Source organism: Carassius carassius, chromosome 14 (assembly GCF_963082965.1).
Source record: "Carassius carassius chromosome 14, fCarCar2.1, whole genome shotgun sequence".
Classification (NCBI taxonomy): Eukaryota; Metazoa; Chordata; class Actinopteri; order Cypriniformes; family Cyprinidae; genus Carassius; species Carassius carassius.
The window spans coordinates 30,516,573-30,544,274 of NC_081768.1; the positions used below are offsets into that span (position 1 = coordinate 30,516,573).

The window sequence follows — 27,702 nt, forward strand, 5'->3', positions numbered from 1 at the left end:
ATACATACATCAAGTTAACGCCCCTCGTGTCCAGCACACATAAATAAAAAAAAAAATCATTCATTTTAAATCTGTTAAATATTTATTAAATATGATACTACTGTATATTATTTAAATCAAATTATTAAAACATGAAACTTTAATATATTTTAATCTATATAACTTTATTTATAGATCTAATACAGATGTAAACTGCTGTCAATGCTCCGGTGAAAAATACCACTCAAATGAATAAATTAATCCATGTAAAATGTTATATGGTCACATTATGGTACTTTAATTAGGCCTATGTTTTTACACATTTAAATATTACATTATTTTAACACCTAAGTATTTCAGAAGAGTATAGGCTACATGTGATATTTAAATCAGAAATAAAATGATTGCTTTGTTGTGTTTATATGTATAGAAAAAGTTATGTGGATTTCCTGAACCTGTTCTGCATGTTGTAGCTACAAGAAAATCCTTATCCCGATGTTCAAATTTTGAACCTCATATCTACATCCAAGTGATGTTTTAGTTCAGCGCCCAGATACGTACCGGATTTGCATGTCAAGTAGATGTCCAGATTGACCAACGCAATTTAGACTTAATCTGCACATCGGATAGACGCCTCATGTTTGTTGGGTTAGGGACTTACCCGCATCTTTCTGCACTCGTTTCTGGAGTATTTCGAATATTTTCCAGTTAATGTGCAGTCCGTCCATTGACATCTGGCCAAGTTTTTTGATTCTGATCTATGAGAGCAAGTTATTAATTTTTTTCAGCGATGTCTTGAGCTGATGAATGGCCCATGAACTCTGAGCCAATGTATTTAGTCTTCACCTCGGATCCATTCCATAGCCTGACGTGCGTTTCTAACCATTTAGACTGTAAATAGTGATTAAGGTTTTCAACAAAGAGCATAACAGACGCTTTGCTTCAATACATCTGTCAAAGTCAGTTTCTTAAAATAAGGAGTCAGTCCAAAAGTGCATAATATGAGCACTTGCATTTGCTGCATGCAAAGCTGGCCACTATCTTGTTGTCTGGGAACATAGTCTGAAAAAGCTGGCCTTTGTCTTCACAAGACTTGTATGAATAGTGCAAATTAACCACCTTTTAGTGTCCACAGTACCTCTGCTGCATCCAGAAACGAAACCCTAACTGCACTCAAAATGGTCCCTTGTTTTACAGTGGATGAGAGGGAAGCACCGGAGCAGGTGTCATGTCAGTCGCACAGTTGAAAACGGCAGAGATCGGATTGGAAGCTGTCGAGCACTTGGCTGCAGACTGGGGCTTTGCACCTTTAGCATGGCTAGACCGCGCTGCCTCTCCCACGTTAGAAGTGTCAAATGTTTTATGACACATTGTACATTTATCACGTCCCGGGTCCTGATCTTTATCCAGCCACCCCTCATATTTTTTCATCATGAAGCCATACATTTTTAAATCTGCATTTCCCAGGCATTGCTACACAATACTATTGTTAGCTGAAACTGCGTTACTCCATGCAGAGGTCGTCACGTGAACGTTAACTGGTGGTTTGACTATAGTTGATCAATATTGGTTAAATATGGGGAGCGTGATTTCACAAAAGTACAACATCCTTGTTGATCCTGGAACAACATTCCAATCAGAATTGAGAACTTTTCAGGAAATATAGGTTTTACGCTTTCTACACCCTTGTCAATCAGCTATCATTTCCCACTTATTTTAGAAATAAAATATGGGTAGGGCTAGGTTTAGGGATTGGGTTAAGTCTATATTTTTGGACAATGTTGATCCAGGATCTTTAGAAGACGTTTATCCAGGAACATGTCTTACTTGGCAAAATCACGGCGACCAGTCGAATATACAGAGATTGTGTAACAAATTTCCATGAAATTTCCTTTCGCTGTCAACTGGAAAAATAGACCATGCTCCCGCTGGCACCTTTGCCAGTCTGTTGACCACAAACTCAGATCACAGGGCTAAAATAAACTTTAACCAAGGTTGAGAGGTCCACTTCAAAATGCACAAGATGTTCAACAAAAGAGGCAAACAATTACTAATTCAAGAGTTTAATTCATGCATCCAATAGCTAGAAGAGCACAGTCATGAACAGGGAGGCATATATGTGGTCTCAAACACATCACCTGAAAGAGGAACAGAAATTTAGCTCGACACGTTCAACAGGTAATTCAGTGAAAATCATGAGCCACTGAATGCATACTTGGCTGATAGTAGTCATAAACCTCAACAACCGCTGGCTTGAGATTCTGAACTTCAAGAACCTGCTTCAGTTGTAGCCTGTAGGTCATGGGGACACCCTTGGGAACCTGCAAGACAGAAGGGATAAAGCAAAAGTAAATAAACGAATACACCGCACACATGAAGGGGATGGAGAGATAACAGCGCACAGCTCACCTCTTTCAAATAAACAAGCACATGGTCATCTCCAGCATCAACGCGCTGCACTAGTGGAGCAAATGAATCTGGTGGAGATCCAAGCTGAGAGAAAAAAAAAAAAAAAATCCATTAACCTCTTAAGCGGCTTCAAGCATTTTAATACTTTACATACAAGTCATCTTAAAACATACGAACCAGTGACGTATCTGCTGTGAAACCCGACAGGAGTTTAAGGTCCACAATAACCATATTAGTAGTTGGCTTTGCACCATTGTACCTAAATGGATTTAAATTTAGCGATTGGGTGCATCTACAAAAACGACTTAAATAGCATTTATGCAGAAATTCCAATTGAATGCTTTGATATTAGGGGTAGAGGTGGGACAGAAATACATTCACACGGGCTTTCATGTGACCGTTACAGAATTGAGCAGGCACAGAGCAGCCTTAGTTCAGCTGTGTAAAGATGCATTAAGGGTCAAACAGGACAGTGTCCGAAGCGGTTCTTACGTCACAGTGATGTTCAACATTAGATTGGCTCCACGCACGTTGCAGTCTCTTGCCACCTTCACTTCAACACTAAGTGTTCCGGAAACTTTAATGGGTGTCGGGATGTTGTAGAAACATGCAACCTGAGAGTACAAAACCAAAACATAAGGATAACTGGGACAAGCATAGAGGTAGAAGTTAAGCAGGTGAAGGTACAGACCTGCACAGACACACAGGTGGACCCTTGTGCTCCAACACTATATATGCCAGGAACATTCTTTAGTGGCTTCTCCTGATACAGCAGCCTGTTGTCCCCATTCACGTTGAAGTTATAAACCTCTCCTGCTACGGACAATGACTTTACAGTAACAGTGCTGGAGCCTTCCAAGCTGAACACTTGTTTGGCGAGCAGAGACAAAGCATGAAGAGCCACCACAGTGTCCTAAAAATAAAGCACCAGATTTTAAATTTAAAAAAAAAAAAACTCCACTCAGACAGGATGTTTGTGCTCATGTGTGGTAGTCAGTCACCTGGGTGGATGAAAAGCCTCCATAAGGATTCTGCTGGGTCACAAGCCAGTTGACAATGCGGTTAGCATAGCCCAAATCAGCAGTCGTGAGGGGCTGTACAGAGAGAATGGCCAGCAGCACATACGAGCTGATCTCTACTGCCAGAGTATCACCAGATGAAGTCTGAGACCAGTGGAGCTTATTGCCTTGGGACAAGACAGAGGACAAAGTTGGTGCCAAAGACCCTGAAGAAGGTCTCAATAGACTAGTGAAGCTCACCATCAGAAATGGCAACATTGTCCAAGGAATTTAAAAGCTGGGTTCGAGTGCTGGTCTCTCCAGCCAGACTGAAGGTGTAGGCAAGCAGAGCTGTGGCGTAAATGTTTCCCAGGTTCCCAACGACAGGCCTCAAGCAAGATAGAGCATTGGTAATGATGGGATCCTGAAAGCAAAGAAAATTTTAGACTACTGGGGGACTGGAAAGTGATCTTCAAGCTTGTAGAACTACTGGTAGGCATGGTTTTACCGTGACAAGAACACCCATTTCAAGCAGTGATGCAACAATGTAGCCCGTCATGGTCACGTTATCACCAACACCACCCTACAATGGAGCAGTATAACAGTTAAGGTCAGTCTTAGACCAGTTATGGCACATTTAAAAGAAATAAGCACCTTCATGTCATTGTGGTACAGAGTTCCCTCTTGCATGAAACAGCCATCTGAACCCTGCTTGCTGATCAACCAATCCTGTGCGCTCTGGAGGACCTTAGGATCAATGAAGATGAAATGCCTTGCTAGGCCAAAAGACCTCATGACGAATGCGGTCAACCTGGCCATGAAAAGTCACATTACAACCCAATTTAAGTGACGCTCAAAAGAACCGCATGAAAACCTACCATGTATTGGATGCATCGTAACCAAACGTGCTGTATGAGCCATCACTGTGCCTGTAATTCAGTTGTCCCTGGTATCCTGCATTTAACAAAAAAAAAAAAAAAAAAAAACACATTTGATCAAGAGTCAGTCCAATGAGTAGTACTTGTAGGATTTGGTCATCTGTACCGCTCTGAAGGTAACCAATGGCAATCTGTCGGATGGTTGGGGTAAGCTGTGCAGTGGCTTCAAGGTATTGTAGGATGTAAATATTGGGAGCAAGAACAATCATATTCTGTTCTCCACAGCCAGATGGCATCTGTAGCAAGCCATTAAGATTCTTTAGTGCACGACCCATAATATCCCCTAAGAGAGGAAGAAAACGAGTCAAACCAAAAAGCCAGAAACCAAAATTTTGCTGAACGGCTTTAGGTCCATTTCCCCTTAATGAAACTCTACCAAGGACTGAAACGGAGCATTTGGATGATCCTTGTATCACATTTGTTGGAAACGTCAGAGATGCATCTTCTGAAAGGACACTTCCTGTGTACCAAACAGAATGGATCACCACAGAGTGCTAGGTTACAGTTTACTGGTAAAGGGCGAATGTTTAGAATGTTGGAGAGCAAACAAACCCTTCGGACACAGTAACCAACTTTGGGTGAAGACCCTTTCAACTCCCTCAGGCTATAAAAAAAAAAAAAAAAAAAAACACACAATTAAACACCACATTAGTAAAACAGCATGAGCTGCAGGATCATACTCAAGAGAGCTGGTTAACACTTACCAGAACAAGAAGACTTTGAGTAACTACGTCAATGCGTCCTCTCTCTGGCACAGTCACAACTTCAGTGCCACATTGAACCTGGGATTGTTCAGCTTGAGCACTGACGGTCACATTTACAGATCCTATAGTACAGACAGGAAGTGAGAAAAAAAAACCTGTATACACTTCAGTTTAGGAAGAGACACCGTGCAAAACAGACCGAGAACAGAAGCTGAGAGAATCCATTTAAAGGTCTTTCTCCCATTGGCACAGAGACAGGAGGAGTATGGCTCATTAAGAGGTCGAAGACTGAAGTCCAAGGAAGAAGCTGGCGTCACTTTAACCTGCCAGTAAATTATACAAGTGCACATTAAGTAAAGACAAACTTATTTTCCTCTACAGATCCATTTAGGGTGTGGCAGACATGCTTCATTTTCTGGGATGGAGTTTTTGTGCTACTAACTTGGCTGGTTTAAGCTTGTAAGGGATAGTGGTCTACTGAAGTTTTCCATATTTAAATGTGGTCAGCTGATAAGTGACATTTAGACTTCTAGAAATCATTCTTGTACACGAGATATTGCTTCATATGAGAAAAAAAAAATAAAATAAAATGGAAACCCAGCCCACACTCATGGAAGGTGGCCCTGTATTTTACATTGCCAATTCTAACAGGGTTACAATAGGCTACGTCTTGCTGTGAAAGCAAGGTGACAATCAGCTTGCATATCTCAAACAGAAAAAAAAAAAAAAAAAAAAACCCATGACACTAATAAATATGAATCCAGACCATGATGCACTTGGACAGATAGTTGAACACTGTAGCCTTCAGCTCAAAAGACTCCCCACGGATGATGGAGTAAGGCAGGGAGAGCTCCAGGAAGAAGGGCTGGAAGGCAGTCAGCTGAACAGGAGGAGCCAAACCGAAACCTCTGGAGGACAGGCAGAACACCTCAGTCTCCCAGGTGGTGATAGTGTCAGGAACCTTCAGAGCAACCTGTGTGGAACCAGCGTTTCTGGAAAAGGACACCAGAAGATACCAATGAGGGGGCAGGAGAAGGAAACTCATTGAGGCAAAGTGGCTTTAGATCATTGGGCTGTGGTCCTACAGGAACTGTGTTTGACAGTTCATATTCAACTTGAAACACACTGGATCCAGCCAGTCACGTCCTTCAGGGTTATTTGAAAACTACATGGAATGTGTTTTGGGGCATGGTTGGAAGTGCTCTACAGGGCTGCAGCCCTCTAGGAACAGTTGGACACCTCTTTTAGGCTTAGTCCACATATACAGTCGTGGCCAAATGTTTTGACAATTACATAAATAGTTTTCAAAAAGTTTGCTGCTAAACTGCTTTTTGATCTTTCAGTGGTTTCTGTGATGTACTGAAATATAATTACAAGCACTTCATACGTTTCAAAGGCTTTTATCGACAATTACATGACATTTATGCAAAGTCAGTATTTGCATTGTTGGCCCTTCTTTTTGAGGACCTTTGCAAGTCGACTGGGCATGCTCTCAATCAACTTCTGGACCAAATCCTGACTGATAGCAACCCATTCTTTCATAATCACTTCTTGGAGTTTGTCAGAATTAGTGGGTTTTTGTTTGTCCACCCGCCTCTTGAGGATTGACCACAAGTTGGGATTAAGATCTGGGGAGTTTCCAGGCCATGGACCCAACATTTCAACATTCTGGTCCCTGAGCCACTTATCACTTTTGCCTTATGGCACGGTGCTCCATCGTGCTGAAAAATGCATTGTTCTTCACCAAACTGTTGTTGGAAGAAGTTGCTGTTGGAGGGTGTTTTGGTACCATTCTTTATTCATGGCTGTGTTTTTGGGCAGAATTGTGAGTGAACCCACTCCCTTGGATGAGAAGCAACCCCACACATGAATGGTGTCAGGATGCTTTACTGTTGGCATGACACAGGACTGATGGTAGCGCTCACCTTTTCTTCTCCGGACAAGCCTTTTTCCAGATGCCCCAAACAATCGGAAAGGGGCTTCATCGGAGAATATGACTTTGCCCCAGTCCTCAGCAGTCCATTCACGATACTTTCTGCAGAAGATCAATCCGTCCCTGATGGTTTTTTTTTGGAGAGAAGTGGCTTCTTTGCTGCCCTTCTTGACACCAGGCCATCTTCCGAAAGTCTTCGCCTCACTGTGCATGCAGATGCGCTCACACCTGCCTGCTGCCATTCCTGAGCAAGCTCTGCACTGGTGGCCCTCAGATCCCACAGCTGTATCCTCTTTAGGAGACGATCCTGGCACTTGCTGGACTTTCTTGGACACCCTGAAGCCTTCTTTACAAGAATTGAACCTCTTTCCTTGAAGTTCTTGAGGATCCTATAAATTGTTGATTTAGGTGCAATCTTAGTAGCCTCAATATCCTTGCCGGTGAAGCCATTTTTATGCAACGCAATGATGGCTGCATGCGTTTCTTTGCAGGTCACCATGGTTAACAATGGAACAACAATTTCAAGCATCACCCTCCTTTTAACATGTCAAGTCTGCCATTCTAACCCAATCAGCCTGACATAATGATCTCCAGCCTTGTGCTCGTCAACATTCTCACCTGAGTTAACAAGACGATTACTGAAATGATCTCAGCAGGTCCTTTAATGACAGCAATGAAATGCAGTGGAAAGGTTTTTTTTGGGATCAAGTTAATTTTCATGGCAAAGAAGGACTATGCAATTCATCTGATCACTCTTCATAACATTCTGGAGTATATGCAAATTGCTATTATAAAAAATTAAGCAGCAACTTTTGCAATTTCCAATATTTATGTAATTTTCAACTTTTAGCCACGACTGTACATGGGTATTTTTATTACATGAGTTTATGCTCGAGAAAAAAAAAAAAAAAAAAAAAAAAAACCAAATGAAAACAAACACTGAGGCACTGTCAAGAGCATGCTAAACCAACAGGTGGCAGTATAAACCCAACCATAAAGCCACATTGGCCAATTACAAACTGCCTCATGTAGACAGGAAATAATGGCGCACTCCAATGTCACAAGCGAAAAGTCTCCAGTTGTAGTGTTGTGTAGCCAGTGAAACCAGAGTTTCTGAAAATCTTCATTTCACTGACCAGATACTGCATTTGTGTGGACAAAGTAGAATTTGGCAGTTTTGAAAATACCGGTTCATGTCGACAGGGCCTTAGGAGTCAATTTGCTGAAACAAGACTTACCCCACTTGAGCAAGCTGCCAGATCCAGGTTTCTGGAAAGTAAGTCCTGATTGTCACATCAAAAGAGGAGCGGCCATCACCTCCAGCACCCCCGCCTTCAGTCCCGCTTCCCCAGCCGCTTCCCCGGCCACTTCCCCAGCCACTTCCCTGGCCACGTAGGCCAAAAGGGACTGGGAAGAAAAAAAAAAAAAAAAAAAAAAAACTTCCTTGGGACTGCAACAAATTGGATTTGTCCATTCATTATAGGCATTAGATAAATCTGTTCTGTGCACCAGGTTATCCTATAGTAAGAAGAAGGGTTCCACTGTTTACAGTACCTGGTACTTTTCAATTTCACCTTAGTTGATTTTCCAAGCATGTCATACCTTTCCAAAACATGACGTAAACCCTGCTGATCATGATGACCTCCCAATCTCAATCCGTACAGCTGAGTCTTTACTAATTTTCAAGAAACGGCTAAAGACTCATCTATTTCGCCTGCACTTAACCAACTAACACGAGCACTTTTCCTTTTCTTGTCTTTTAATTTATATTAAAAAAAAAAATAAAAATTAAAAAAAAACTACCTATGCGTTCTATACTAGACTAACTGAGACTTGTCATGGCACTTGTATACTGTTGTTCTCTTGTTGACCTGACTGCTTCTATTGTTCTCATTTGTAAGTCGCTTTGGATAAAAGCGTCTGCTAAATGATGTAAATGTGATCACGGATTGGCCACAGTGAAAAACACTACCCAAGTCATTGAACTTGCAACGAGACCTACTAAATCAGCACAGCGAGGACTGAATCCAACTTTTTGAATTAGCACACCTTTAAAATATTTTTGGTCCAGTTTGATTAAGTAGTTTTAACTCTGCTTTTCAAATAAATTCATTAAAATGGAGTTATAAATTACGGAGTCAATTAATGTACATTTAATACAAAAGCAGTTTTGGTTTTCAGCCAAATCCAGAATTCGGTTTTGGCGCATCCCTAATTAAAACAAGTACTTTAACACCTTGCATTTGGATGCAAGAAGTCTGGAACAACACCATTTAAGCAGTAGTTGCCCCACTGCATTTCGCTTTCAGATTTACCCCCCCCCAAAAAAAAAAAACCTCCTACAGACCATTACCAAGCATACCTTGGTAAGACACAGTCAAGATATTTAGATTAAGAACCTAAAATACATACTATAAAAGTTGCGATAGTAATACAGGCCTCGGTACATCAGGCAGTTAGGTTCTTGGACTAGCAGATTTGTTGCGACCTTTATCCCCACACTCTGTCAAAAGCAAAGCAAAAGATGCATTTGAAAGTCAAATAGTATTCAGCCACTAAGTGATTGCAAACAACTTCCAACCTTGAAAACATCATAAGCTTCGTTTGCAAGAACCGCTCGACGGGGTCTAACATTCAGGCACTCCTGTTCATCCTCAACCAGATATGGATAATCTGATGGTGATCGTACCGGAAGCTCTCTGAAGACCTAAAAAAAAAAAAAAAACACAACATTTAGCGGTTTAAGAGAAAGACACAGATTGGCATCTTGAAGCAAACCACTGAGCTTTTGTTAAGCCTTTAAAATGGTCTCAGGTTACGCATGTAACCATAGTTCGAGAACGAGACGCTGCGTCCTCTAGGGGGCGCTTTGGGGAACAGTATACCCACGCCGCCATGCTGAGGGGAGTGCAGGCCAGAATCATGGCGAGCACTAAGTACCAACTCTACCATTTCCTGTGACAGTACCCCTTACGGCCAAAAGGCCTAAGCTACATACCCAACTTAATTGTTAAGTCCTCTGCCCAGGGTAGGGCTGAAGGCTTGGAATCAGGAAAGATTCCTTTAAAGAGACACGGCTAACAACCTAGCATTTCTACCAAGTCTCGCCTGTCACAGGGGCTACCGCTAGCTTACGCATAAGCTTGCTGAAAGAGCAGTCTCGACAGTTCTCGAATAGTAACACCCTGTTTAGATGGGTATCAGAGGATACACAGGTGGCACCCAAAATGAACAGGGCTTTTACCAACTCAAGAAAGGGCACGAAACGACCGCGCGAAACCCTCACCATATAGGATTTTAGAAAGAACACAGAATACTGGCGTGCGAACTTACCACAGTGTGGATTTCAGAAAGTGTGCAAAGACGTCACGTGCACACTTACCATAGCATGGATTTTCAAATACTGTTCTAAGGAGGGGCTCTCGTGGCACTCTGATAGAGCAGCTCATAGATGGAACGTTGCATCTCAAAACAGTATGATTGAGAGTCATCAACTCGACCTATGGAAACAATACTGGAGCGCTCTTGGGGGAAGAGAAAAAAAAAAAAAAAAAAAAAAAAAAAAAAAAAAAGAGAACTCAGTCTCATATGAGAGGAGAACTCCGAGCTCAGAGTAGCGTGCTCATAGGCGAACCTTTTTTTTTTTTTTGGAAAAAGGGGAGCGCTGCTAAATTACCACAAGAATCACCCAAATAGCCCCTCATGTTGAGGGAAACGATGCTTGAGGTGTATAAACAAATACACACTGGCTGAATGGAGCCCAAGGAACCAAGGTCTAATCATCTCAAGAAAGGGAACGAATCGGAGCACGTAACCCTTATCTTACAAGATTTCAGAAAGTTTGCAAAGTCTTGCGTGCAATCTTACCACTTGTGGATTTTTAGAAAGTGCGCAAAGTGTTCACGTGCACACTGACCACCATGTGGTTTTGAGAAAGTACACAAAGCTTAGCGTGTGTACTTAAAGGTTCCGAAGCACCGCAGAGGTGCTGAATCTCACGGGAGAGGCAAGCTCAATTTTACAAACCTCGGGCGAGGAGAGCATCACCTGAGGCAGCATATACAAGAAGACTTCTGTAACTGCCACCTCCACTTCCCGCTAGATGCGACAGCACCCCTAAGTGGCCAGGAGACCCCTCGGGGTGACCTGGCCGGATATCCATGAAATTCCCTGCAGTGCTGTGCCAGGCCTGATGATCGAGGAGGCTCACTCAGAAACCTGTGATCTCAGCCGCCTATTACCGGAACATGAAGCCGGATGGCTGGTGCACTGCAAAGGAAACTCACAGAGTTTATTAGTAGACACGTAAACACACATAAGTATATACAGAGAGGGTTACATTTACTCACCCACGCTCCTGTGCTGAAGCCCCGCTCAAGGGGCGCCTCCTTTTAGTCTGGACCATCAGTCAGGTGGTTGCTATGAACATAGAACCATAAAAACATTATAGGTCCAGCATAGGAGACTGTTATGCGAGAGGTTTCCACCTAACCTCGATCAGGTGGAGAGCTGTTGGTTACAGGGGAATTAGGAAGGGGAGGATAAAATCAGAAGTTAACCCTCTGAAGTTGATTAACGCATATGAGTTATGAGGCCATTTTCTCCTGATAACCTCTTAGACTCCAGAGTGTTAAAAATCCCCAAAGGGAACGAGTAGATACCTCTATATCACTCCGCTGCCTCGTCTAGATCATACCCCTTAGGTTCTGCTTACCTCCTCGTGACCCACGACTCCTCTAACCCCTGCCCGCAGGTGGGGGAGAAGTAAGAGTTGCGACACTAGCCTTCTGTGCCCATCTTTGATCCTCAGATCGAGACAGGCCAGGATCCCTATGTTGTTCGTGCTCAAACCTGGACCTTCGTGGAACGGCGGAGGCGGCCTGCTTGGTAGCACGGAGAGAGATCTGTGGTGCGGTGCGCAGCTCAGCTACCTGATCAGAAAAAGGCCCCTGCCTCTACCCAGGTCTCTTAGCCTCTACCCAGGTCTCTTAGCAGATCAGTCTGATATGCTTGAAGCACCAGCATTGTGCTGTAATAAAGCCACAGCCTGACCTGCTACTGCGTATGCCTTGCCATTTAAGCGAGATGATTTTCTGAAGGGGCTTAGATGGCAAGGAGGGAGATTAAGAGAGGATGATCCCCTGCAGAAAGAAAAAATTGCTCTTTCTACATGGGGCATTCCCTCATAGCCATTCGGTGCATCACCTCGATGTCGGCAAACTACTTTAATGCCGAAACCGATGGATGCGAGAAAACTGCAGCTTTCATTTCTTTTTAGTCGCTGTATGGAGATCATGCAGAAATAAAAAGGCTCATCTGAGCTGGAGGGTTATGGTCAAAAGGTAATTATCGCTCAACCTCAACATACGCAGGGCAGGAGAATTGAGAAGGCTCAGCCTCAGCTTTTTCACCATCCTCAAATATCCGCTTTTCCTGGGTAAAAACCCAGCAGAGCACTAACCTCAGTATCAGAAAGTGTTAAAGATATAACATCATGCTCCCGAGGCTCTCTTGTCCGCTGCCCATTTTTTTTTTTTTTGGAGCGTGAAAGGGAAAGTCCCTCTTTAAACCATTCAGACAGATCCACCTGTATTCTCACGAGCTCATTCACTTCCACGCCTCAACTTGGATAGATCTTGAACCGTGAGAAGCAGATGGCTGCCTTTTTTTCCAGAAGAGACGAATGAGAGCTTTTTCCATTGGAAAAAAAAAAAAAAAAAAACCCACACACAATGCACGCAGAATGCCTCCTCAAAGACCGTGTGCGTGATCTTCACCCAAACAAATGACGCGAGTATCATCGGGTGACAAATAACACAAACACGGATGCGCACATCGTCTAAACGCTTGCTAGTTGTCTCTATGATAAACAGAGAAAGATCACCCTTACCGGTTATTTCAGATGCACACGTCAAACAAAATGGTCAGTGAAGATGAAGATAGTGACGTGCTCTCCCGGTGCTTATTTATAGTCGCGCCGGTAGTGACGTCGGAGGCTGTCACCGGCCAACAAGTAGGTGTTTTTTTCAATGTATGCTTCAGACACGGAACACGACGAGTTTTTTCCCGAAAGCGGCCCCTAGGGGACACTGTCAAGTTCCCTTTCGAAGGAACTTCAAACTGTCTTCTCCAAAGACCTGTCCATTTAGACAAAACACCAAGCAGCATGAAAACCAAATCATGGCACATTGGTGAAACAAGATAAAAAACAAAATCACTTCGGTTTAACTTTCCACTAATAGGCATGTCAGCAATTGATGCAAATCTAGACAAGTTCAACCAGTGATCACATCAGAAGTCAAACACCTGGGATTGTAAACAAATCGTTTGACATGTTGCATGCAACGCAATCTTTGGTGTATGCCACAATAGCAGTCCCATTTATAATTTTGCACAACTCATTCTAAAGAATAACCTTGATGTCAAATCAACTCAAAGAATGTATTAAACTGCACATGGATACCGCTTCAGCACTTAAACGTCTTTCTGGCTCCATGATCCGGACACTCTGATCAACAGCGCTGAGGCCACACAGGGATCCTGCTTGAGCAGAGACGTTCAAAACGGTTCCCTCACTAGGAACACCTGTAGGTGGAGAAAACTGCAGAGACACCTGGAACAAGAACAAGCTCAAGCTGAAGGACATGTGGCCATGCCCCACATAAAAGTACAAAGGTACCAAGATATCCACATACCTGGTTTTGAAAACACATTTCAGTGTCAAAAACTGCACTAGCAGCAACTACAGTCTCACTGGGCAGAACACAGAAGGCCAGAATCTGCACTACTGGAGCCATATCTGGACTGACATAAAGCTCAAATGACAGTGTGCCACTGGGTGCATTTAAAGCACTCACTTGGACCTTCTGAAATCCATGCAGAACAACCACCCCTTTGGACAAGACCTGACAGAAAACAAAGACTTAAAAAAAAAAAAAAAAAAAGGTAGTTTAAAAAGGTGCCCCCCCCCCCCCCCCCAAAAAAAACCCATCAAAACCGGCATCCACTCACCATATAGACTACGTCAGCACTGTAGTCACCAGTTTCTCCAACAAAATAATAGGCGATCGTCACTGGATATTTGGCACCACATTTCAGTGGCTGCTCAAACTTCAATATATCCATTGAACTAAACGTTGGGTTGTTGGGAGTAGCAGTTTGGTAAAGCGGCACAGACTTCACATCTATCCTGAAGAAGGGCGACTTATAACCATAAAAAACCGGTGAAGTTGCACTTGCCTGAGGATCAAAGTGAAAGACTGGTTTCTTTCAAGAGACGGCTTAGTTTGAAAATAGGATTAAGGCAAACCGTACCACCAGATTCAGATCAGCTTTAGGGAGATCAGCGGTGTTGAGGAAAAAAGAGGCCAGTCCATGCATGTCCGTAGTCAGATTCATCAGCAGTTTGTTGGGCCACTGGCTACCATCCAGGAGATAGACCATCTTGCTTGCAATTGGAGTCCCATTGAAAGAAGATGCCAAGATCTGTTGGGGGAAAAAAAGGTTAGGAAAGGGAACCAATAAAATCTAATAAGAGATTAACCTTTACTCGCCTCTCCATTAATCGTTGATCCATAGTTGAAGAAACCTGGGAGGTTCAAAAACATGACCTTGCCAACTTCAAACGTAATGGATACAGTTGTGGATTTTGATGTCACAACATCTGAGAGGAAGTAAATGCCACAAATTTTAAGGAACTAAATAAACAAGACCCTGCTTCCAATCAGCCAGAAGCTCACCTGTTCCCTCCTCAGTGACGTTCCAGTTAACAAGAAACACATCTTGCAGGTCATTTTCAAAACTGGTGGTGAAAAACGCTGATGTACTGATGGTAAGGGAAGCACAACCACTGTTGTTCAACTAGTAGAACAAAAAAAAAAAAAAAAAAAAAAAAGTCAGATTTAACATTTAAAGAAAAGAAAACATCCTGCTCTGCATGGCAGTAACATACCATAGCAGTTGTGTTAAGACACACACGAGATGCGCCAATTACCAAACTGTATGGGTATGGCTCACGACACACTTCCACCAATGCTTGACCAGGTACAGGTTGCCCATATGTGTATCTGTTTAAAAAAAAAAAAAAAAAAAAACCCAAACCCCACACACACGAGATCAAGAACACCGGCCAAAAGACAGTCAAGACAATAAGAGCTTACTCTTACTTGGCACAAGCCTCAACTTTCAGTCCCGCATCTCCCACACTATACATCTGTGCTGTAGTCAAGCGGACATCAAATTTGGGCAAAACTAAACCAGAAATAAAGGCTTCAAATTAGGACCGCAGTCATCAAAAACTACCCATTGCACATCAAGTGTAACTTACCATACTTTTTCACCTCAAAAACCTGTGAGATAATCCGATCACCAATAAAAGCCCTCAGGGTGTACATCCCAACCTGAGCCTCAGGATTTAACGGGTGAGAAAGCTCCAATATCCACCCAGTTGATGAAATGTCGGTCCACTGATTAATCCGGTTATTATGCTTGTCCTATTTAGAGGGGAAAACCTGGAATAAGAAACTGCAAGCCAAAACACAAAGAACATGCAGAGATAAACCAGTGTTGTATCCATCCAAAGACTTGGTCCAGAACAAGTCCTCACCTCTACCACCACTAGACTGTACTGTAAAAAGACAAAAACAGTAACATTAGGCAATCAAGTACTTGGGGCAGGGGGTGGGGATACTGGACTAGAAGCAGATCAGGCTTTACCATTTGATCAAAAGGAACAAGTTTAGCATCCATGGTCAAAACCCTGAAGTTCACTGCAAAAGGGAAACAGAACATAATGCATTTGAACATGTAGAAAGATCACTGTACTACAAGTTCTGATCAATTAGATTTATACAAGGGTTATTCATAGCTCACCTGTTTGTCCTGGATTGTAGATGGGTTTGTCGGTTTGGATGAAGGTTAAAGGCAGGTAACGTCGGAACATGACTTTCCTCTCTTCTGTCATTTTAAAGAACCTCCCTTGAAGTACCACCCTCACTTTCTGCACCACTTCTTCATCTACTCGAGGGGCCTGTAGAGAAACAGTCTTAATACAAAATATTTATATTTATATATATATATATATATATATATATATATATAAAGGGGCCACATGTGCCCACAGTAAAAGACCTGGAAACAAAAACAGCGGTGAAACTCTGTTGAGGATCTCTGCTGCGCAAGCAGTGTTGTCTGGTTTTTGTCATCAACCAGAAAGATGGTCATTGTAAGACTCTCATTGGGTTTTAAAAGACTTGCACACAATTCAGCGTTAGAACAGGACTCAATCACTGCAGAAAACGTCACCAAGAAGGATCTGTGGAAACAGTCATTTGGTATTAGAAACCATAAGTCAGATCAGCACAAATTCATGCAGGTGTATAATCACAGAGGTAATTCCCGTAATATAGAGACAAAAACAAACTTTGAAGAATAATGTTAAAAAATAAAATGTCTTTTCAACCATTTACTCACGGTCCTGATGCCTGTCCATGAACAACAAAGAGAAAAAGGGCTAAAATAAGCCCTTTCCAAACACAAAACTCCTTCGAAGCCATGAGGGCGATCATCCAAGACTACAAACAAAATCAAATCCCTCTCTCACAAAACCTGCAGAACTTCACCAAGCTCTACAGCTACTCTCAATCAGCTGCACCTATTGCAGCAATATTTGAACGCTTTTAATTGGAGGAATTCATCGAATTCGTTAATGTCAATAATTAACTTCCAGCTAGTGATGGGAGAAACGAAACTTTTCAAAGCTTCGACTCAATTTAACTAATTGCTTGAGGAGCGTCTCGCTGCAGCTTGCGGTGGACATCCAACCTCGCCCACATCCAAGTGTGACGTCAGATGCCACGCCTATGCCATACGTAAAAATACGTCATCGGGTGCCAGGTGAACACCCATGTGTTGTGCGCATGTGCAAAAACGGTGAAAGTATGTTGTTTCGGGGATCAAATTAAATAATGTTATCTTTCGTTTTACTAATACAGGTTAAATAACTTGTATTAAATAAATTTAAATAGTACAAATTAAACCTAGGCCACATCTCTAATGTATGGAAGTAAATTCATTCCAAACAGTAGGTAAAACGCGTGCATTGCTTGATTATACTTAGGCAAATTAAAACAATATTTATATCTTTCGCTGTTCGCTTATGTAATGACAAATTCACATATTTTATGATCGATTGTAACATACCTTAGACAATATCAAAGTTAAGTAGACAATTTTGTTTAAGGCATTTTTAATTATCTAATTCTCTAAAAATATGTTTCACTTATAAGGTGGGAACGTTAGTGATCATATCACTATTTTAAGGATAAATATGGGTGTTATGCAATAACTGGAATCCTCCCCTCTTTATTTATTTTTTTAAAATGTGTTCTTTCATTTTAAATAAAAAAATGTTCCTGACTTTGGCAAATTTATATACTTAATTTGGTTTTAAGTATTTTTATTTTCCTTTTAATTATATACAAGAACAATTATGATCTACACACTAATATTTTTAATATGTGCATGGCAAAAAAAAAAGATTATCACCTCGCAAAAAAAGAGCAACATTTGCATGATAGGATTGATGGTTCTCTATATAGACTAAGCTACACATACATAGGCTTAAGTCATTGGTTGCTTTGATAGATTATGTAAGTAACATGGCATTGACTTTTGGGCCTTTTTCCATCAACACAAATATATATAAAAATGTGTCCAAGTCCTACGGATGCATAAAGATCAATAAAAAGACATCCCTTGTTTCACTGGGTATTGTTATATTTATTTCACAAAACAATAATATTCAACAATGTAGAGTAAATAAATTATTATAAATTAAATTTCTCCCAGAAACATGGCATTGACTTTCAGCCCCTGTTCATAAACACATTTTAATAAGAATGTTTCCATATCCTCGCGATTGTCAAAGACAAACACACAGGCATCCCTTGCTTTCTCAGTCTCTCCTTTCAGGTAGTCTTTGATTATATTAGACGGTTTTCTTCGTCCATCTGGAGAAATTCAGGCTCTGTAAGCTGTTCCATGGAGAGGTGACTGTGGCTCTGAACCCAGCACCATGCTACACCAATGTCCCTTATGAACTTCCTCTTCAGTTCCTCTTTGAACTTCTGTTGAAAGTACAAAATAAACTGTGTTTGTGGGGTAATTCTAAAATTACTATAATTATTTTCACAAAAAAAAAAAAAAACGTTTTTACCTCATCACTGTCATCTTGACCCATCACAGTTTCCGAACTAGCTGGCTGTTTGGTGATGGTGGACTGTGACAACCTAAACACAGACTCAAAGGTTAGGTAAATGGACCATTTGTAGAGAATCTTTTTCTAGGAACAAAACATTCTAGGAGGAAACATTTAGTGTTTCTGGGTAGTTTGAATGCAGAAGAATCCATTTCATTTCATTAACCAGTTGTGTGTATCTTGGATGTGACAGGTTTTGCAAGAGCAAACGACACCACCACCTTCGGAGCTGAGGGATGTCATCCTAACAGATAAAACACAAAATAAAAAAACTGAGAATGCATTCAAAAAACTTCTGGAAAAAATAAATATATAAAAAAAGGAAAACCTTCCAAAAGAAATTTGAGGTCATCACCTGGCTAAAGTCAAATGTCCAGTCCAGGGCCATATAGAGTGCATACTGAAAATGACAACAAATACCATTGAGAAAATTCAAATACTAAAATGTCCTGTACGGTACAGATAACACTAGACCGTATTCATCTAAATACTGCATGTAAACTAAACTAAACTTTTGCCATCACCATAACTGCTCAGAATCTGTAATTCACAGCTTACCATCAGCATGAACAGGCCACAATCCAGTCCCTCTCTCTGGGTTGGAATATTCTATCAAATATTTAAATATATAATTATTTTTTTATACATAAAACTACAGAACAAGGACTGAAAAAAAAACTAAAGATTGCATTTTTGTACCTTGGTTTTAATGATCTTCCATGGGCCATTCATTTTAAGATGAAGTAACCTGTAGGATTGTAGGAAAAAAGTTAACAAAACTGTAGAGTGTTCACAGCAAGTTACAAAACACACATAGATAAATAACAACAATATTCTCATCAATTTAGTGGTTCCCAAGAAACTACAGTTCATCTGGTTGTTCTTTGAGATTCACATACATATTTAGATTATACAACATACATATACATGCATATATGATTTAAAAACACAAAAACCAATCATTATCTAAAGACATGCTCTCACCATACCTCCATGCTCCACTGCATGACTTATGTGCTTCTCTAGAAGGTGAAGTGTCAAAGAGAACTTCTCTTCAGTGGTGGAACTGCAGCAGGGACATTCAAACTCTCCATCACGGCAGAACTGTTCTGGATCAGGTTTGGACTGCAGATGTGTAGGATACTGTAAAACATGATAAATATTATGTGTATTAATATAGAAGGATACAAAGATTTGCCACGAACAGAGAGTTATCAAGTAAGAAAGAAATGATGTGGTTGCTCAAACAAGTTAAACAAGTGAATCAATGCACATATCAAGATACAGTTAGGAACATTATAGACATTATGAAAGTAAACACAGCAGTGTTGGTAGCCTTATAACGTGCCTGTGTGAAGTCAGCCTCGTGTTATCGTTTTGCTGTTAGTTTCACTTCATGTCTAACAAAATATTCCTTGATAATTTAATGTATACATTTAACCATTTTAACTATTAACGTTAAGCAGAGACATACAGTGTGACAAACACTTTTGGAATTACACCGGGCTAAGAAACGAATTTTCATTACTTACAGCCATGGCATATAACTTCTTACTCTTCTGGGCAACTGGCAAATACAGATAACAACAACTTCTTCTTCTTTCGGGCAATCGCAAAACAATATTTCCTTCTTTTACCAATTAAAAACAACACAAACTTCTTCAACGTATCTTCTAGTCTTCTCGACGCTTCTTCTATTGCAAGCCGTTTTAGCATTTAAAACCTTTTTTTGACTATTCATAAATATAATTTCGGATAGTCACAGTTGTAATTCGGATAGGAAATAATTATAATTCGACTAATCACAATGATAATTAGAGATATCTGCAATTATAATTGCACTAGTAAGAAATTGGATTAGAGATATCTCTAAATACTTTATGACTAGTCAAAACTCCATTTAAGATATCTTCAATTACTTTATAGAGATCTTCAATAGATGCGTCATACATTCACAAATGTAATTAGAGATATCTCTAATTAAATTTCGACTAGTAACAATTATAGTTTGAGATATCTGAATTGCAATTCCTCCTAGTCGAATTGCTGTTGTGTGATATCAGAATAAATTTACTCAGCTCCTCTCTGCCTACTCTACGAACTGCTAACAACATAATAAAAGTCTGCTTTTGTTGTCATGGAGAGAAAAGCTACTGAATGAAGTGCTACATGGATCATTGAATATATCTGGATGCAGACTTGTGTGGTAAAAGGTCTCCAGCGTTTTAATTGAATCATGTTGAAAAATAGACCAAATGCTGTGTAATGTTCAATAAAGGCAGAAAATCACAAACTGCTTGTCTGAATTTATCTATTATATATTTAGACAATGAAAAACAATGGTTTTTATTTAGTTTTTTAAAGAAAGGTAGGCCTAATTTGCAGATTTTCTTACCATTCATTCTGACTTTTTTTTTTTTTATCAGGATTGTGATATAGGGGAGAGTGGGGGCGGTTGCAACACTTTTTACATTTCCTTCAGTTTCTCAGCGACTGTTTGTATTAGAAAGACAAATATATATATATATATATATATATATATATATATATATATATATATATATATATATATATATATATATATATATATATATATATATATATATATATTAAACCCATATATATCACCTACCTGCCCATACTGTTTCAACATGTGTACATGTGATAATATGAAAGTAATTTGTACTTAAATGGACCCTGAAAAATGTACCGAGGGGCAGTTGCAACAGTCATTTAGATGTAATAAAACTCATACTTCGGGATTATTTTTCAAATCTTTTTTTAGTTTTTTTGAGACCAGAGTTCACTGAGTTAACTTATTAAAGTAAAAAACAAGTACACAACCATGTAACACCTTTGTAAATCCCACAAACTGATTCATGTAGGCCCTAACAATTTCATTTTGGTTTTGGTTTGTTGGCTTGTTTCCATTGTGTTTTTGTCAGTTTTCTCTTAACTTTGGTTGGCTTTCTCTTAACTTTTGCTTTCTCCCTCTCCAAAGCCTCCTTTTCGGGGGTGTCTGTCAAGATGACTGATTTGAATTTTTTCCTACCGTTTGCTTTCGTTATCTTCCGTGGTCCTGCTCTGGGGTGAGGTCCAACAGTCTCAGGTGAGAACTCAGCTTGCACTGGAGGAACTGTAGTAGCAGCAGAAGTCCCAGCATGCACTGGAGGAACTGCAGAAGAAGCAGAACTCCCTGCGTGCACTGGAGAAACTTCCAAAGGAGCAGATGTCACAGCAATATCTAATTGTCATTATTATTGTCAGGAGGGACAGTTGCAACACCATGTGGGGACAGTTGCAACAATGCCTTGCAACTGTCCCACCCCCTGGCAGCCATATTAAAACTAGTGATGCTAGCCTAACAAATTAGCTTGAACACATTGTACCTAAGTCTGTTAAGAACTAAGAAACTGCACATTCAAACTATAAAACTATAAACATCAATGCTTAAACAGTTTAGACATTATAACAAAAAATCTAGTTGTAAAAAAGTTACTTTTTTACCTTGAATTTCAGTTCTCCCATAAGGTAGTTTCACATGTGGCTGTAAACTTCCAGAAAGAAGGAGGGGCATACTGAGCATGTGCAGTAGGAGTGTCACGACTCCAGCTCATTCCTGATTGGATAAATCAGCAATGTTGCAACTGCCACACGTTGCAACTGTCCCCACTCTCTAGACGATAAGAGATATACATTTTATAACTGTGAAATAAAAAGTTGCTTTTTTCTTTATTAATTAATTAATTAATTTCTTTATTTAGTGGTGGAAACGAGCTTCCATAAATAGCCCACAAGGTGGGAGTATTGTATTGTATTATAGCAAGAGATCCATGATGATGATATTCTGCTGTCTTCAGTGATGAGCGCCAATGTATTCTTTCAGGGGCGAAAATCTCATCTAAATGTTGGGGGGGGCAATAAACATAACATTTCTCACAAGCAAGTTTTGAAGGGGACACCAATAAAACAGGCAAGATTGTACTTAAGGATATGTGTACAGAGAGGAAAGCCTTACTATTGCATGGAGAACGTTCCATTATCCTTCTTCTCAAACTTTCTTTCTGGTTCAATGAAAAAGCTGACTAAATTGACCAAAACATTCTGCAAAACATTTTTTTTTTTTTTGCAATGTTTTTGAAGTTGTTTACAAAATCAAGCCACCAAAATACAATGGAATTTGAACTTAACTTCAACTTTTATTTATTTGTATAGCACATTTAATAGCAATGTTGTTGCTTCACAGTTATAATTAAAACATGCATATATAAAAACATTTGCCATGCCTAGCAAAATGAAGGCATACACACTCTTAGATAACAACTGTATAGCAGGGCCGGCCCTGACCAATTTGCTGCCCTAGGCAAGATTTTACCTGGCGCCCCATGCATCACAGCCCATTTCACCCTGTCATTGTGTTCATGATTTAGCATATATATATATATATATATATATATATATATATATATACACACACACACACACACACACACACACACATTACAGCAGAACTGTTTCCAACACTCATAATAAATCATCATATTAGAATGATTTCTAAAGGATCATGTGATAGACCGGATGTCACATGTGACACTGAAGAATGGAGTAATGATGCTGAAAATTCAGCTTTGCATCACAGAAATTAATGATAATTTAAAGTATAATAAATTGAAAACCAATTATTTTAAATTGTAATAATATATCACAATATTACATTTTTTTCTGTATTTTTGATCAAATAAATGCAGGCTTGATGAGCAGAAGAAACTTCTTTCAAAAACATTAAAATTAGTAATGTTTCCAAACTTTTGGCCTGTACTGTATCCCCCCAAAACTGCACAACTGTAGAATAAAACATTAATAAAAAAGTGATAATAAAAAAATGCATCTTAAAACTGACATGATTGTACAAAATCACAGTCTGGGGACTCAGAACTCAGAACCACTGCTAACATTAAGTTTAAGGTAAAAATAACTGCCATGAAATTATAGTATCTTACTCCTATGCAATAAATTGTTCTTTCACTGCATCTCTTTACCTCTGTCTTTATCCTCTTCTCTTCTTTTTGGCACTGTATCTATCGCAGACTATGCTCATTTATAATGTGTCATGTAAATTCGGCCTTCCGTCACAATCAGGAAACTTTCACCGTGTCTAGAACTGGCGCGAGCTGCCAGGCCCGTTTCTACGAGCTGTGTGTTAACAGAAGCAGTGCTGTCTACATTGGATGCGGCGTCGGGCACGCTACACAACAAATTACCAACAACTGATCGTGCGCGCGCTCTGTTTCTGACGCACTTCAAGCACTCGACGGGCGGGGGAAGATTGAAGAGCCGGACTTTTTTTTTTTTGCTTTATTTGGTAGTATTTCGAATTAATGGTTTTTAAATAGTAGCCTATTATAAAAAAAAAATGTAAAAAAGAAAAAAAAAAATTCACTCGTTCACTCATTCTGGCGCCCCTATGGATGAGTGGCGCCCTTAGCATTTGCCTATACCGCCTATGCCGCGGGCCTGAGATCGGTATAGAAGTAAAAGAGAGGGGAGAAAACAAAAAATAATTATTATTTATTATTTATTACGTCAATGACTGATTTGTTCAAAAAGTGGATTCATTCAGTTAGGAAACACCTCCTCATTGTGTTTCTCAAAATAAGTGCTGTTACTGCTGTAGATTAGTTTTCAACTTTTTTCGTTGGTGAAATAGAGCTAAAACAGGCAATATGGTGCCTAAAATGCACTTAATATTAACTTATTGTTTATTCAATTTTTATAAAAATCTAAATCACATTTGTTATGCTAATATCTGGAGAACAACTGCACTCTTATTGTGATGTTATATTAGATTGACTATATTAAATGAAGTAAACCGACTAAATCATAGTGAACGCGGGAAAATCTAAATGCGCACCCGCGCTAATCTAATCTAACGTACAAGACTGTGTGAATGTCGGTGGTGAGGTGAGATGAAAATGGGAGCAGGCAGTGGACCAAAGCAATGTAAGGCAAAGCAGGGAGAACTCGAGATGTTTAAAACTTTTTTTGTTGTTGTTGCTCCGTTTGCATTTGTATTGTTTTACTACTTACAAATTAGTTTAACTATATATCATTATATTATTTACAATACACATATTTCAATTATATTATAGAGGGGGACAACCCTCAGATAGGGGGGGTCCGGACCCCCCGACCCCCCCCGCGATTTCCGCCTATGTATTCTTTTAGGCAGCAGCTATTTGCACTAGGTGTAAATTGCATATTTTCTTAGCGATAGATGATATTTACACTAAGTGCAAAGAACTATAGATTATATTTACATTGTTAAAATAGCAAGATTTTCTGCTATTTATACTACTTATTTCAAATAGTGGCAATTATCTGCATCTCAGTATTGTAGTAGCCTACATTATAAAACAGTACGCAGTAGGTAAATGATCATTTTAATTAGCTAAACATTTTTAATGGATGCCACCTTAACGGGACAAAAAAAGCCCTCCCTACACCTACCCTAACCATTATTTATTTTCAACTTTTTAATTATTTCCTTAATTTTTATTGAAAATAAATGCCTTTCCAATACGATATGAGATTTTGAAAAAGTAGAAAAATGTTTGGCAAAAAACGGACGCGAACACGGGTAGAATGTACCAACGAGCACAGCTTTTAACCGCTACACAACTACAGTTGACGTTAATCCAACATCGTTTATCATTCTTAACTGATATCATATGTTGGTAGACAACAGTTTCCAAGCTAGGATTGATTGAATAAAATGTTTAAGGTTGGGCTCAGCAAAGGTGTATTTGCATGCACATTGTTGATATCTATAAACGTAATTTGACTAGTCAAATTGTTAATTTCATATATCTACATTGCAATTACGCCTAGTAACAAAGCTAAATGCAGATATCTCTAAATCTAGTTCTTCCTAGTCACAAATCTGATTGGGATATCCATAATTAAATTGCAGATATCTTTAAATTAGTTTTGACTAGTCATAATTCCAATTCAAGATATCTTTAAATATGATTTGCCTAGTCAAAATTCCAATTAAAGATATCTGCAACTGTAATTTGACCAAGTCATAAATGAATTGCAGATATCAAATGTATTTTGGATATCTTTACAATTTTTGAATTAAAGATATCTTATATTGTATTTTGACTAGGCAAATCATATTTAAAGATATTTTGAATTGGAATTACGACTAGTCAAAACTCAATTGAAGATATCTGAAAATATTTTTCAATGGAAGTCAATGGAAGGTTATGACTAGTCATAATCACATTGTAGATATCTTAATTCCAATTACGACGAGTCATAATTGCAATATAGATATCTGGAATTACAATTGTGACTATCCGAAATTATAATTTTGGATGGTCAAAAAAAGGTTTTAAATGTTAAAACGGCTTGCCATACTTCTTCCTGTTTGAAATTTAATGACAACATGATGTACTCGTAGACGGATATAGGCGCGGTTTATGATGGCACATCCGGGTGGGTAGGGTTGGATGTGTGACGTCTTTGGATGTGGGTGTGGTTTCTGACGTCACACTTGGATGTGGGCGGGGTTAATGACGTCACGGTTGGATGTGGGCAGGGTTGGATGTCCACCGCAGGCTGCAACTTGGATTGCTTCGCAAAAAGATTCACTGTTTCGAAGCGCTCAAAACACCACACGCTGACTCCTGCTGGTCATGAGTGTGTAAATGCAACAAAAAAAGGCTAAAATATGCATAAAAACTGCTTTTCGCAAACGCGATGCAAATGCTTTCTTGAAAGTATAATATATTAATGCACTCAAAATAATGTAATACTATTAAATGGGTCATTCTTACTATTCGTGCCATTTCAGCTTGGTAACTTTCCATTAAAAAAATTTACATTTCCATGATGTAATAATTTTATATAAAAGGGCTTGTTACACTTTAAGAAAAATATGCTGGTCTACCTCAGGAAATTCCTCAGATATGCAAGGACCAAATGTCCACCCTGTTACAGGCCTTTCTTCTCTCAATTAACAAGTGTTTTGAATGAACAGTTATCGTAATATTTACATTTTCTAAGATTCAAAATGTTCTTCTCTCTGCAAATGTACTTTTAAATGTTCGTAAATCTGGCATTATCTTAAAAAAGTTGTTGTATTTATGAGACACAGCGTAATTTCAACACATTTATTTTAGAATAAAAATAAATTAAAATGGAATTTTGTAACCATTTTATTTTAATTCATTTTACCATTTCATTCCCTACAAGTAACCACAAATATATATGTATAGTACAGTCGTGGCCAAAGGTTTTGAGAATTACATAAATATTAGTTTTCAAAAAGTTTGCTGCTAAACTGCTTTTAGATCTTTGTTTCAGTTGTCTCTGTGATGTACTGAAATATAATTACAAGCACTTCATACGTTTCAAAGGCTTTTATCGACAATTACATGACATTTATGCAAAGAGTCAGTATTTGCAGTGTTGGCCCTTCTTTTTCAGGACCTCTGCAATTCGACTGGGCATGCTCTCAATCAACTTCTGGGCCAAATCCTGACTGATAGCAACCCATTCTTTCATAATCACTTCTTGGAGTTTGTCAAAATTAGTGGGTTTTTGTTTGTCCACCCGCCTCTTGAGGATTGACCACAAGTTCTCAATGGGATTAAGATCTGGGGAGTTTCCAGGTCATGTACCCAAAATTTCTACATTCTGGTCCCCGAGCCACTTAGTTATCACTTTTGCCTTATGGCACGGTGCTCCATCGTGCTGGAAAATGCATTGTTCTTCACCAAACTGTTGTTGGATTGTTGGAAGAAGTTGCTGTTGGAGGGTGTTTTGGTACCATTCTTTATTCATGGATGTGTTTTTGGGTAGAATTGTGAGTGAGCCCACTCCCTTGGATGAGAAGCAACCCCACACATGAATGGTGTCAGGATGCTTTACTGTTGGCATGACACAGGACTGATCGTAGAACTCACCTTTTCTTCTCCGGACAAGCCTTTTTCCAGAATGTCCCAAACAATCGGAAAGGGGCTTCATCGGAAAATATGACTTTGCCCCAGTCCTCAGCAGTCCATTCACTATACTTTCTGCAGAAGATCAATCTGTCCCTGATGTTTTTTTTGGAGAGAAGTGGCTTCTTTGCTGCCCTTCTTGACGTCAGTCTTCGTCTCAGTGTGCGTGCAGATGCGCGCAACGATTCTGGTGGCCATGACTCGCAACATCGGCAGTTTTGTCTTTGCTTGCTCAGTTTGTGCCACTGGTTAGACTTCCAATCGACCTCCAGATGGGTTACTTCAACCGCTGTCAGTCCCTTCGAGACCCTGGTCCCACATCGCTCTAGATTTTATTACTGCCCTCCCGCCCTCCCTGGACAACACGGTAGTTTTGACCGTTGTGGACCGGTTCTCGAAGGCGGCTCATTTCATTACCTTGCCTAATTTACCCTCGGCCAAGCAGACAACGGTACCTGTTGTAGGTCACATCTTTT

General features: G+C 39.7%; 1 protein-coding gene across 1 annotated transcript; it reads right to left on the bottom strand.

Annotated features, from left to right (window-relative positions):
* Window positions 1-2,026: 2,026 nt before the first annotated feature.
* Window positions 2,027-16,607, bottom strand: LOC132157494 (alpha-2-macroglobulin-like). The gene is made up of 33 exons (XM_059566855.1): window positions 16,433-16,607; window positions 16,091-16,274; window positions 15,833-15,989; window positions 15,656-15,729; window positions 15,288-15,453; window positions 15,127-15,211; window positions 14,913-15,027; window positions 14,701-14,821; window positions 14,515-14,624; window positions 14,276-14,446; window positions 13,973-14,200; window positions 13,657-13,866; window positions 13,425-13,574; window positions 9,543-9,668; window positions 9,361-9,464; window positions 8,200-8,304; window positions 5,795-6,020; window positions 5,228-5,351; window positions 5,029-5,150; window positions 4,877-4,928; window positions 4,701-4,784; window positions 4,431-4,607; window positions 4,265-4,340; window positions 4,041-4,197; window positions 3,895-3,969; window positions 3,648-3,810; window positions 3,390-3,574; window positions 3,080-3,301; window positions 2,881-3,002; window positions 2,566-2,647; window positions 2,389-2,472; window positions 2,195-2,300; window positions 2,027-2,117 (listed from the first exon to the last, which is right to left on the bottom strand). Exons 1-33 carry the CDS (start codon window positions 16,525-16,527, stop codon window positions 2,077-2,079), a joined length of 4,299 nt encoding a protein of 1,432 aa, XP_059422838.1. The 5' UTR covers window positions 16,528-16,607; the 3' UTR covers window positions 2,027-2,076.
* Window positions 16,608-27,702: the final 11,095 nt, after the last annotated feature.

Excerpts from the sequence above, each read along its gene's own strand:
- LOC132157494 (XM_059566855.1), bottom strand. The coding sequence starts at position 16,527 with ATGATCGCCCTCATGGCTTCGAAGGAGTTTTGTGTTTGGAAAGGGCTT. Across the intron at positions 9,669-13,424 it reads GACGTTTAAGTGCTGAAGCG|GTCTTCAGAGAGCTTCCGGT; the intron begins GTATCCATGTGC and ends TTTTTTTTTTAG. Across the intron at positions 9,465-9,542 it reads AAGCTTATGATGTTTTCAAG|AGTGTGGGGATAAAGGTCGC; the intron begins GTTGGAAGTTGT and ends TGCTTTTGACAG.